Below are 13839 nucleotides of genomic sequence, written 5' to 3'. Positions count from 1 at the left end.
GGAAGCAGAGACTCTGCAGAGGGGAGAGAAGGTGTGTGTTTAGCGACAGAGACGGGAGGCAGGGAACTAGGGGATTGATTAGTGCTCGTTCAGTTCAAATGGGGTCGGTGTGGAAGTCATTATCGACGGCTATTAGCCTGCTTGCTATTTGATTATTCATTCGGACATTATCGAGCGGATGCTTTCCTCCTGAGTGAGTTTGATGAGCTGTGATTAATGAGCGGGAGGCGGGGCCTCTTGGAGCCTCACGAAGCCTCACCCTGTCGCCTCACCTCAGTAGGCTGAGGTACGGTCAAACCCAGAGCCAGTCGTCATCTAAGCACTTTGGGTTTTCTTAAGCCATGTTATCAGTCGGGCCGAGAACACAGATCAGAGACGTCCCTGAACACTGCTCTGCATTAATGCAATGAACCCTCCAATTTCCGTTGTCCTTTTCCCCCGTCAACTCACTCTTCTCGACCATGGTCGACATGGACGCCGTCTCTTTCTGTTCGATGCTGCAGGTGAAGTTGTTTTTGCCATCGGGCAGGTTGTCGAGGACGAGCTGACAGTTGTTCTTGTCGACGAGGCTGACCGTGACGCGGTTCTTGTTGGCGGCGTCCTTGGGCACGTTGGTGGCGCCCAGTTCCCGGTCACCTTGCGTGTACTTGCACACCGTGCCTTCCTCTGCCGGCTCGTATTTGCAATCAATCCGGAGCTGGTTCGTGTCCGTCGAGCAGGAGGTCATGTTGGTCACCTTCTGGGCGGAGGCGAGGCCTGCGTGGGGTGCCGCATGCAACGAAGAGAGACGTCATTTAGCATCACACACACACGCACTCAGCTTTATATTAGGTTAGGAACCGTCTGTTTATTTGGGAACTAGATGAGCTGCATCTCCTTACCGAAAAGGAGAACTGTAGCCAGGAGCAACATCCTCTCAACTGTCTTGAAGGAAAAACCACTGCAATAAAAAAAACATTTGGTATTTATCATAATATATATTTATTATCCAGAGGAAATCGAATAACATCAAAACAAGCCATTGTCGGCTGATTGCAAGAGACAGTGGTGGGTTCAGGGTTTGAACAGCGTAAACACAGCGTCCAGCAAAACTACTGAGTCATTGTAATGTATGCATAGTCACTTTGATTACAACATAACACATTGAAGCAGCTACAGCCTAACTACAATATTTGAGTAGGTTAGTCATTTGTTTAAGCAGACTAAAAGGCAAGAGTAAAATATAACAAATTTAAGTTGTAAGATGTTCCCCTTTTAAAAATAGATGACCATATACCTACTTACCTAGTTTACAAAGTAACCATTCTATTCAGAATAAGTTGCACGACATTAACACAATGACAACATTTATTACAATTCCTTGTTCGATTGTACAGTTCTTGTACAGTAGCATACTGCTAAAAAACTCACCCGTTTCCATGCAGGTGGATATATGCTCAGCGCTGAACACTAAGATCCCAGTGTTGGATCAGGGTTGACTTCTAGAAGTTATATGAGAGAGAGGAGGAGGAGAGAGAGAGAGAGAGAGAGAGAGAGAGAGAGAGAGAGAGAGAGAGAGAGAGAGAGAGAGAGAGAGAGAGAGAGAGAGAGAGAGAGAGAGAGAGGAGGAGAGAGAGAGAGAGAGAGATAGACCACACACAGAGAGAGAGAGAGAGAGAGAGAGAGAGAGAGAGAGAGAGAGAGAGAGAGAGAGAGAGAGAGAGAGAGGAGACACAGCACACACACCACCACACACACACACACACACACACACACACACACACACACACACACACACACACACACACACACACACAAACAGAGATAGACAGTCAGAGAGAAACGCCCGTGCAGTCTCACACACACAAACAAAAAACACATGCCGTCATATCCTCTCAGTGTTTCCATCGAAACAGTCTTCATGTAATTTCAACCCATCAAAATTGATGTCACTTTGCTTGTGTGATTGATGTAGCAATCGGTGGACTACCTTTCTCGACGTTTCGCTGGTAGTCTGAGAACACAAGGTACCCATCTCCAACCCCGTCCTCATTTTGGATGATTCGGCTGTTTCTCCTCTCAAGCTTGTATTCTAATGCTGCCCGGGAGAGATGGGAGACATCTGTTTTACCAGACACACCCATGATGAAGGAGCACGGTGCTTTAACAATCTTTCTTAATATTGCACCAACGTGATCAAACAGATTTCACAGCAGTAAGGCCGATTCATACCTCCGGATCCGGACGAAATTCGTCCGTCCGTACCAAACGTTTCCCCCGGGACCGGGACTACCCTTCACACCTCTGTCCGGTTTCAGCGTTGTTACGCAATACATCCTCTAGAGGGCAGTGACTGTCGTGTCACAAATGACCGGCATCGACAATCGTAAACATGGCATCTGTAGAGGAGATGATTTTCCTTTGTGTCATCCAAAATAAAAAAGCGAATGGTTGGACTTCTGACTCTATACTGCCGCCTCGATTTCCGCTGATATTGCTCCGTTTCTCCCGGAGCACTCCGGATTCCGGAAAAAACGAATCGCATAAACCATCAATCGTTTATTTTCAATAGGTCATTTCCGAGACCTTTTATCGGCTAGCCTAAAGAATACGTCGATTACACGTGAGGGGGGAATTTCAGTGGAGACAGCGCATTAGTTGGGCAGCTCGCCTTTCGTTCCTCTCCGCCGGCTCCGACAGACCGCGTGCACGCCGCCTGTCGCAGTGTGTGCGCCGCATTGGGCGTTGCCTGCTCCCGCGCTCTGCCTTCCTCCGCTGCAGCCCTGCCACATGCGTCGTCATCATCATCATCATTTAGATTTTTCATTCTTTTATAAATATATTTCCATGGTTATAGGTAAGCTGTCCTATTCCAGTCAGATGCTATGATTCAGTTCTCAGATGTGGACTTGTACATTATAGTGGGAGTTATGGTTGGAAGTAATGGTGTCCCGTGTTCAACTTTGTCAGGCGTCACGGCCAGGAACCCGCACTGAGCAGAGTGAGGAGGACCTCCTGTATTCGCCATGGAGCTGCAGCTGTCCGCCACGGCGCTCCTACTCTTTGGTATGACTCATCTTTTCCATCGACAATTAATGGAAAAGATGTACAATTATGTGACGCATCTATGATTCTGAGCATTTTTCTTCAATTGTAATCTAGGTTGAACATGCTAAGGAACTGATATGCCTATATTAGTAGTAAATAATTGCTTACGTCTTAAACATCGCAAAGGCTCCTTCATGACCTGCAGAAGGTCAGTGAAGCATTTATCTCGGATCTATTCAACTTGAGAATGTAGTCGATCATTGAAGATGTTTCTTACATAACTTCAATGTGATGCATTTAAGTAGGCCTATGCATGAAACTCAATAAAAGACAACAATTCAAAAAAGAACCATGGGCTTTATTTGTCTGACTTTATAATACTAACCGTGAAAAATGTTTGATTGCAAATGTTATATAGACCTCAGAATGAGGTTACATTGTATTGAGGACTGATCATTGCTGTCTACGATGGGATGTCTTTAATGGACGACTAGTGTCGAATCTGCTGCCTTGTGGGGGGCAGCTGTAGAATATTTCTATAATATTCCCAGGGAGTTCTCAACAACCCAAACAACAAGGTGTATAAGCTACAAACAAACTGTATCCGGAAGGACTTGCATCATATGAAACATAACGCAAGATAACGTGACAGAGGAATAGTTGACATCAAAAATGTACCCAGACTTTAAGTAGGCCCGCTGCTATGTGAATGTTGAGGAACCAAGCCTAAGATTTTTACTCTTGAGTACTGTACTATAAGATGTAATAAAAGTGATTCTGATTCTGATTCTGATTCTGATTCTGATTCTACACTATCAACAAAATGTAAGGTATTTAAAGAATTGTTGTTATGTTGGGAAGAGATTTGGGAAGGGACCCAAGCAACACAAACAACTCCTTGTGCTGTAAGGTTCACAGATGGTCACTGGCATTAATTATTTAGCTAATCATTCCGATTTTGATTGACATTTTAAACGAATTCCACTCAAGCCTGACCTGAAACCCCTCATAACAAATCCCAGCAGTGTGGTAAACATGTGTGTGTCCTCCAGTGAGCTCCGCCGTGGGCTTCCTGTTCGAGCCGCGCGGGCCCCAGATGTACCCCTGCCTCACCTACCTGGAGAGGAACCTCCGGGTGGACTGTGAGTTCCCCCCCACCGAGCAGCTCCCGGGCCCCTACTGCGAGTACCGCCAGGACAGCAGGCTGGTGGGCAGCACCTACCCCAACATGGTCAACCTGGTGTCCGTGGACAACCGCCGGCGCTCCAACGTCAGCCTGGTCAGCCCCACCCTGTGCCGCCTCACCTGGGCCCCGATGGCGGACGAGAAGCCCTACACCTTCACCTGCCGCGTGTACCAGGGCCTGGCCTGGAAGGAGAACAGCCTGGCCATTCACCAACGTAAGGGGCCCTGGTTCTGCATGTAATGTATACATGAGTAAGGAGGATCCTCATGTAGTCGTTTAGTAGTGTCGACTCTGGTCAGTGTGCTGGATACGATTTGAGAGCTGTTGCATACGATTACAGCAAAGCATTGCGAAGTAATTGATCCTGATTGGGCAATAATGTTCCAATGGTGTGCATTGTTAATCAGTTCCGAATCAATGTGCTGCGAATCCAACATTAATAACAACAGTGATATACAGTAATTGACCCTGTGACGTCATGGAATGAGATATAATAATTAATTACCATAATTTATACACATATTAAGAGGGGTGTCCTCTGTCTGCCTGACAAGTTTCGAGTTCCTGCCTCCTTGTGATCGATTTAGAGAATAAGCTTAGCATTTATTAAATTTGACCCTATGTGAGTCAACATTTTGCACAGATTTTAAGGGGGTTGGCCTCTTTATCCCAGAGTAGTTTCCATCTTATCTTACCTACAGCGCCTTTAACTTTGATTATCGTGTTTCGCCAAGGTAACCTTGAAGAAACTGTCGTTCCCTCCTCTCTTCCCCCTCAGGGCTCCTTCCTATCTGCTCAGCCCTCAGCGTGAGGTGTGGACCATGGCTCCTGCTGCTGGCGCTGTCCTTACACATGATCCTGGGCCCATTGGGGCCGTGACCAACCCCACATCCACACCCCAACACATGGAAGAAAAACAAACCAGCTCTTTTTAAACACTCTCCCAACTAAGAATTGGCCCGTTAGTTAAATTGCGTTGGACAATTCAATCTGTGGCAACTTTCCTTCATGGCTAGATAGAAAAAACGGACATTACACATTTTCAAGCTGGGAAACATATCTTTAACACTTCGGCCAGATTCTGACCGCAGGTTGAAGAAAAGGATATTGGTTTAATTTCTGGGCTTCAATTACACTTCCTAAAAAGTATTAAAATGCATATGCAGGGAAAACACGATAGCATAACAGATTTGGCTATGGTAACCTCAAACATTGGCAAGAATGCTGCTTTCAGACATTAATCATTGAAACTGATATTGAATTATATCTGGTTATCTGAGTCAGTGGCAAATTTATGTAAACAGTAGTCGATAAAATAAATATATTGATAAGGCAATAATTTTTGCCATTGCACTTTCAAATTGCACTTTTTCTGGTGTTCTATAACATCAATGTTGAGTTGTTGGTTGTTGTTCGTTTGGTCTATCTGTGACAAGCATTACTAATGTGTGATTAATGATTCTATATCCTTTTTTTGGATTTCTTCGACAAAATAATAATAATTGCCACAATATCTGTATATAAAAAGGTAATTAGATATAATGGTATTTTATTTTGTGATATATGTTCATACCTCATGTATAGACTACCAAAATGCCTACAGGAAGTACGAACTTTTATTTAATTTCATACTTTTTTTTTTTTTTTTTTCAATGAAGACAATGCAGACTAAGTTTGTCACATTGTTGGAAATGAATCAGTCAACAAAATAAATGACCATTATAAATTTTAATTACCATTATTATTTAGCAAATCTGTATTATTATTTGGTTGTTATCCTGTTGTGATTGTGACACATTAATAATCCTCTATACACAATACACTAAATACTCAGCAACTGGGAAATAACATGTATACTATTGGATCATTACAATTAGATAATTATTCTAACTTTTGGGCATTGCCTTGCAAATAGTTATTCGCTTCTTCAAATAACGTGGAATTTGTCGTTTAATCAGATGCCTTTTTTTTTTACACATGTATTGAGTGAAACTGTATCAGTGTCTACTTTTTCATATGTGATTGTATTGGCATCCAGGGGCCTCAACCAAAGTCTATTTTCAAAATCAAATCCCAGCTCGGATTATGTTCTTGCACGAACCCCTCTCCTCTCAAGGTTTAACGAGCCCTAACGAGCCCTTTAGTCCATCAAAGCTGCTCCACTTATATATTTTTTTGCCAATTAAGGAGACAGTAACATTATATTGAAGAATTTTCAGTACTACTTGAGGAAAAGGGAGGAAGGAACCCAAAACATTCCTTCAACTAAGTGAACTTCATTTCAAATGTCTTGGTGCTAATGTTAAGTTTTATGGTGATGCTACTTTGCTTGCTGAATTATAGGAATGTCCCAAGACTGCTCAGTATACTAAGTTACACAAGTATCTGTATTGCTGTCGTCCAAGCAAAAAAAAATATGAAATTATGTTTCAAAGAACTGTCATTATATTCTTTCACACATCGGTATTGTAGGTAGCAAGTTGTAGTGAGGGAGATAAGATACAGCACTTTAGCAGTAATTTACAGCCCTTTCTGTCATATGCATGGGTACTGACTCACTGTAGACAGCCACAATGTCCGGTTTATGTGTGTCTCACTTTCTATTTATCTCTCACAATCCAAAGTCGAGCTCTGTGTCGTGTTCATTTTTAATCCTCTAGTAGCCTTTTGTTTGTGTGGCAAACATGCCAACATAAGATGAGTAGGTTACTAGTGTTTAATTACTTTACTTCCACCAAAGTTAAATAAAACACTGCAGCAAAAAAAGTAGTTATGAATAAAAAATATATTATGACAATAATGTAGTGTTTTCTCTTTTTCTTCCTCACATTGTATAAGCTTGATTACAAATTAAAGAATAAACATTTTCCATGTCTTGTAAAATGGAAAAGGGACAATTTTTTATAAGGGACTACTTTGGCTGTACGTGGGATGTGTTTATATACTGCTATATAAATAAACAATTTTCCCACTGCGTTTACCATTGTCATCAACAACTTTATACAGTATTTAACAATCTCTGCAATCAATTATTAAATATATTTTGTATGTACGTTTAAATTAGTGATAGGCCTACTATATGGACGCTGTTTCCGTTTGGCAAAGGAAATAATTCGGTATGATCCTTGCTGGTTGGATAATTAACCAGTAGAGGTCAATGTCTCTCTATAAAAGATGCGTGAGACTGAACATCGCAGCATATTCTGCTGCATGCCACACACAGGAAGAGGACTTTATAGCTCTATCTGTGGCGTTCGTTTCTCATATGAGCTAACCCTCAAACCACGTTATCTAGTTTATCGAATTGGGGAAAATCCAAAAGACAACAATGAAGCTCTTTAGGCCGTTATGTTTTAGAACTCTAAGGCATCCAATTGCACTTTACATGTTTCTCTCATTCTCTGTATCTACATTCTATCATCTGATTCATAGACAATGGTATTCATGTTTGTATATGAAACCGTTTTCAACATTTGTAGCCTAAACAAAAGGAGACACAAAATCTCTTAATCGCTGACTTATCCTCTAGTCTAAATTGTACATCTCCCAACATTGCATTCCTGTTTAGTGCATCAGAATACTGACATATCAACACCTCTGCATTCAAGTGATGTGATTTGCATCCTCATGGCATAATACCATAGGACTACATGTTAGGCATTACCTAGGTCTTCTACATAGGATGTGATGTAACGGAGGGAAATTTAAGAGTCCTCAAGAAGTTCATTTTTTCAGAATCGTTGTCATTTGCCTTCTGTTTCGGATCCTCAAAATATTAGAAGTTATAGTTAAACCATGGATGGTTCAATTATGGAAGCTTGGCCCATTCGATCCATGCTCAACACAACAATCAGTTCTCTCCACTTTCCTCTTACTTTCGGATGGTTCAATGTGCTTCAGCTTGCTTCCTGTTAACATCAACATGTCGTTTTATCTCGCCATCCTGTGCGAAATCCACATCAAAAGGGTTTCTATCTCCTATTTCCCATATATTTTCAAACAACAATGTTCCATGTAAAATGTATTAGTCATTGATCGGAGAGAAAACTAGGGCCTGGTAAATGGACCAAATTTATACAGCGCTTTTCTAACCAATGGCCACTCAAATTCCACTTGGGCCCCCCCGTGCTGAGAATGGATGAGAACTGGATGAAAGCAAATCAAATGATATAGCCTACAATTACATAACATATCAGATATTCAACAGGCCTACTTTCGTCCAGGGTGATTTATAATGTCTGCACTCATACATAGAATAGCCAATGAAACAATCAATCCATTCAAAATATTGCCACTGCGTTCATCTGGGCTAACAACAGATGGGTAGAATGGACCAATTCCTCCACATTCGAGCGCACAACAGTTGTGTATCTTGTCTGTGAGGTTGGGTGCTTATCTGCCCTTCATTGAGCCTCTGCAAACCTTCTCTTTCAGGCTGCATTTCCTGCCTTGACCTCTGTAGAGATCACACCATGGCTCACGCCAGGGAGACATGTGGAGCCCATGTGTTGTGGGTCATGATGCTGCCTATATCTCCAACATGAGCCACATGTCTTTCTGCTGCGCATAGTCGCTCCATGGTCCCCGCCATAACTCACTTTGAAACCAGATTAACAACACCAGACGCGTAGTCTAAAGAAAGATCCGGAGGGTTTACTCATGAGGATTTGTGTCTGAACAATCGTCAAGCTAATTGTCTGAGAAATGTGGGTTTAAGGAAGACAACCTAAAAGTGGTGTAACCTGCATGGTGATATGTTGTTTGAATGGAGAGTGGCTTCATAGATGTTGTGTTCTGTCTTATATTTGGGGATGAGACGTCGGACACAGTTAGTTAAATATTATCGATAACTGATTTAGAATACAGGAACTTCATTTATTTCAAAATTTCACAAGAAACATTTACTTTCGCTCAAATAATAAGTGGAAGAGAAAATTTGGAAAATTTGAGTAATATCAACATCTTGCAAGTGCTGGGAGGTTTTAAAAATTGTACTTGAAAATGTTGCCAATGTTATGCTATATTCTCTTTTTAAATTATCATAACACATTTGTTTCAACATTTCTGAAATAATTTTCACATGCATGAGATTTTAATTTTCAAAACCATAATCAAAGGGAAAGCTTGAACATAGTTTTCCAGGATATAAACTGGAATCACAAAGATAAAACGTTTAAACTTAAAATAACAAAATATATCTACATTATAAGTATAACATGAAAACATATTAACATTTAATGCATTATGGAGAATTAAGACATGTTGAGAATCACCTTAGCACTCCAGAGGTAATACATTTGAGGTATGAGAGTGTTTACTGCATTATACATTAAGCTTTGTAAAGAACTAAAGTGGAATAAAAAATGACTTGCAACGTTGCTTCATGTACAGCAATTTGGTCTAAACATCAGCATCAAATCAAATGTCCATTTGAAGTTATTTGTGTGTTGTTTGCTGTATTCAAAACGTACAGAAGTACTCTCGCTATGTAGGCTACACACACCTTCATATAATGCATTGGGAGTTCAAACTGCTTGTAGGTCTGGCCGATAACTCTTTGGTACGTAGTAGGGCTGTGGAGTTGTCAGCACAAATCCTGTGTCAGCTCAACTTCAGTCGGTTGAGAACCACTCGCGATAGCATCTTGATATTTCATTTATATCGGCTAGGCTTTTCTCCATAATCCAGGGCTCAACAGGGTGTGTCCTGTGTGACCCATTGATTTGATTTTAAATTTACGTAATTTGACCATTTCATTTTTAAACTTATCAAACGTAATGATTTTTAAGTGCTGAAGTGAGGGTTAGAAATCACATGTTGTGGAACAGGGGGAGTTGCACAATTTTCCTGTCATGTTATCAGCAGCGTTTTTATTGCTGCGCTGTTGAAGATGGGTCCCCTTTTGTCGATCCACAGTGACTCAATTGTTCCCCTATTCCCTAAGACACCATCACACTCCAGAAATGAAAACGATCATCAATCAATACAGTATTTCAAATATACATATTGCACAAAGCATCCACATGTCTCAATTGTTTCTTGATTTATTTTTCCTGATTTTTCAATTAGTTTTTGTTTTCATTCTCTTGTCATGAATTATGACATATCATAGAAATAACATATCAATAACATATCAAGACCACCATATGGCTCACGAGGACATCTGACACTAAAGGAATAAGATAAACCCAAACACACAAGATGAGCTCATATAAATATAACTCAACGTTCCAGTTGCTGGCAGGTAAAAGTTGGATACGTAGACTTCAGTTTCAGCAGTTTTTCTGTGGAGCCATTTGTGAATATGTAACCATTTATACATAATGCTGAGTTGAATTGACCTCCAGATGAATTTTGACATCTTCATAAGAAACATCTTCCTCAACCCAAACCAAAAGCCTTTTCCCGCTCTATCCCTGCTGGATGCCGAGCCCCTAGCCGGACCCCCAGCTGGGCGAGCCACTCTCACCCTCTGAGCTAACGGCTGGGGGCCTCCGTGGGGTCAAACCAAGTTGAAGTCCAGTGCCCCCCCGTCCATAAGGGTCTCATAGAGGACCGACTCCATGTCGCACTCAAACCTCTCCAAGGCCATGTTGTCCAGGTCGCTGGGCAGCCTCTCGGGGTACTGCCCCCGGAGATGTCCGGGGACAGGTCCCCCGTAACCCCCGTTGCAACTGCCATAGGTGGCCGGAACGGTGCCGGCGTGTCCTGAGTGGCCGAGGGGCGTCTGCATGCACGTCCTGGGCTGGGTCATTCGCGGAGGCACCCTGGTTAGGCTGATGCTAGTCAGCGGGATCATGTTGCAGCTATTCAGGTCCTGGGGCCGACAGGGGCTCTGCCGGTGCATGGGAGGCGCGTGTCGACCCAGACCGGGATGGTTCCCCACGTACACCTGTCGGCTGTAGCTAGGCTGCAGCAGGCAGCCTCCGTTGAGCCCCATGTCCGCGGCCGGGGGCACGGCCTGCCCCCGGCCGCGCTCGGCGTTGGAGGTCAGCAGGTCCTTCAGCAGGCCGGCGTGGCCGTTGTAGCGGTTGTCGAAGTGCCCGAAGCCGGGCTGGGCGTCCGGAGCGGCGCTCGCGAGGACGGGGGACAGCGAGGTCATCTGCGGCTGGCCGTACGCCGCGCGTTTGAGGTAGTCCTGCTGCAGCCGGGGGGGCATGGGTGTGGGCGCGCCATAGGGGCCCTTCTGCAGCAGGGGCCCGGCTGTGGCGCGGGGGACGTCGGGCGCCAGCTGAGGGATGGTAGGGGACAGACAAAGGTTCATGTCGTCCAAAAGGTTCTCCATGCCCCCCTCGGACCTGCGTTGGCCCATGGGTCCGGGCAGCTCGGGCACGGGGCTGGCGGCGGGCTTGGCGCCCCCGGGGTAGCCGATGTGGAGGATGTCGACGTCGCCCGCGTCGTCCTGCTCGGCCAGGAAGGGGGAGTGGCGGCCGCTCAGGGTGCTGGCGTCGGAGCTGGTGCGCGTCCTGAAGGCGCCCCAGGTGTCAAAGTCATCGTTGCTGTGGGAGTTGGGGCTCTCCATCCACTGGGAGTAGGGCGGCGCCGGACTGGCCACACCCCCGTCTGAGTGCTCCTGCAGCAACACCTGCCGACAGACACACAAACATGTTGATCACTACCAAGACACTCACGACTCACTTTGTTGAAAGGGACTTTGTCTGTTGTAACCTGATTCCTAAAGCCTGGTGTTTCTCTATCATGCAAAACATTTCTCAGCCTTACACACTGACACCCTGAATAAAAGTGTGTGTTTAGAAATGACTGAATGTCAATGAGTCCACTCTCATCATCCATAGTGTTCAGATACCGCCGGGTTCGGCCTTGGTATTAGGAAGCACAACACCCATCCCCCCACCTTTTTCTTGGCGGCCCGTCCCCGGCACTTGGTGAACTTGCTGTTGTTGTCCATGGAAGCCGCTCTCCGGCGGGGCGACTTGCCGCTCTTGCCGCCCTCGGGGTTCAGCATCCACCAGGAGCTCTTGCCCGTGCCCTCGTTCTGCATGCGCATGAAGCGGCTGTGCAGCGACAGGTTGTGTCTGATGGAGTTCTGGACAGGATACATAGAGAAAGGCTGCATGAAGGGTCTATGTGTGTACCACCGCTGTTTCATATTCATACTAATAATAATAATAATGATCATAGATCGGTTTTCTACAGAGCTTTTCGAAGTACTCAAAGACACTTTACAAAAAGAAATACATACAGACAGTACGCTCAAACACAGACACTCATACACAAGGCAAATAAACAACACTAGAACAATAGACAACACATTAAGAGAGAGAGAGAGGGTGGAAGATGGCAGGGAGGATTTGGCAGATGTTGTAGGTGATCCTGAAGAGAAGGGTTTTAAGTTGACTCTTGAACGAAAGGAGTGTATCGGAGTTTCGGATGGCCAGAGGGAGGGACCCAACTCTCTAGAGAGAAGAACCTCTAAAGGGCCGATTATGGTTCAAAGTTCAATGCAAGCTATGCAAGGACCACGCAGACACTTCGACGCAGTCGGGAACCTGTTTTGGTTCTGCGTCGGGTTTTAGTGAGCGGACTAATCACAGCCCTTGCTGCTGCTTTGCCTCGAAGGAGCAGCAATCTTTGAAAGGCGCACGTCAGGCCCTTGCGGTGGACGCAAGGAGGGTCCGCAAGGACATAACGGGTCCGTAACCCCTTTGCGTTGCGTGAACGTGGGACCATAATCAGCCCTTAAGTCAATAGACTGTTATGTAATCTGGTTTCTGTATTAATGTCAGCCATTCATTTGAGATCATGAGCGGTTAATTAAAGGGATCATTGTCGTCTCAGACCACATCTTATCAGATTTTCCCATGATGAACAACACGTCTGAGGTCCAGAGAGGCTGAACCTTCAGCCCAGTTAATGAAAATCGCATTCACCCCATCGGGTATGAGAGGGTTTTTGGATGCAGGACCTTCATGAAAACTTGTCCAAACATGAATACACATGTCTGTGTGTGTGTGTGTGTGTGTGTGTGTGTGTGTGTGTGTGTGTGTGTGTGTGTGTGTGTGTGTGTGTGTGTGTGTGTGTGTGTGTGTGTGTGTGTGTGTGTGTGTGTGTGTGTGTGTGTAAATCAAACTGCCTCAGTATGTATCATGAAAGCTAGCATAATTCTCCAGCAAAAACAAGGATTTTTTTGCAGACATGTAGTCTTACATTTATCACAGCGCATTCCTGATATCCACACGATACGCCCCCCACGGTTCTGATGGATACGGTTTGTCCCAAATACCAAACCAACACAAAAATATCAACAAAAAAACCCAGAGCTGCGAGGCACGACAGAAAAGAAAGACTTTGGGGGGGGGGGATTTCCCCCCGAATGCCCATGTGAGCGCAGCGGCGAGTCCCATGAGTGAGCCCGAGCCAGATGTCCTCAAACCACAGAATTCTTCAAGGGGTATACAAGGCACGGAGATGAAGCCACACACACAGTGACCAACAACAGAGGGTCTGTCCGCCGGACCGTCTGAGAGTGTCTGCTGGAGGTTTGTTCGCGGCCGCCGGCCACTCCGCGGCTCGCTGCTCAATAATGATGTCATTGTGATTTATAGTGAGTCAGGCTGTGGGATGCTCTTATAGGCAGTTGTATTAAAGAATAAAAAAAGTAAGAT

The 13839-nt window shown here is 44.5% G+C and overlaps 1 protein-coding gene across 1 annotated transcript in view; it reads right to left on the bottom strand.

Annotated features, from left to right (window-relative positions):
* Window positions 1-7534: 7534 nt before the first annotated feature.
* Window positions 7535-13839, bottom strand: part of LOC130385882 (forkhead box protein O1-B-like) — a 15594-nt gene continuing 9289 nt past the window's right edge. Inside the window, exons 2-3 of the mRNA XM_056594635.1 lie at window positions 12069-12260; window positions 7535-11798 (exon numbers count right to left, since the gene is read on the bottom strand). Coding sequence (XP_056450610.1) covers window positions 10716-11798; window positions 12069-12260 — 1275 coding nt within the window. The 3' untranslated portion in view covers window positions 7535-10715. The remainder of the gene's footprint in view (window positions 11799-12068; window positions 12261-13839) is intronic.

This window comes from Gadus chalcogrammus, chromosome 7 (assembly GCF_026213295.1).
Source record: "Gadus chalcogrammus isolate NIFS_2021 chromosome 7, NIFS_Gcha_1.0, whole genome shotgun sequence".
Classification (NCBI taxonomy): domain Eukaryota; kingdom Metazoa; phylum Chordata; class Actinopteri; order Gadiformes; family Gadidae; genus Gadus; species Gadus chalcogrammus.
The sequence above is the reverse complement of the archived record's forward strand: the minus strand, read 5'-3'. Positions and strand labels throughout refer to the sequence as shown.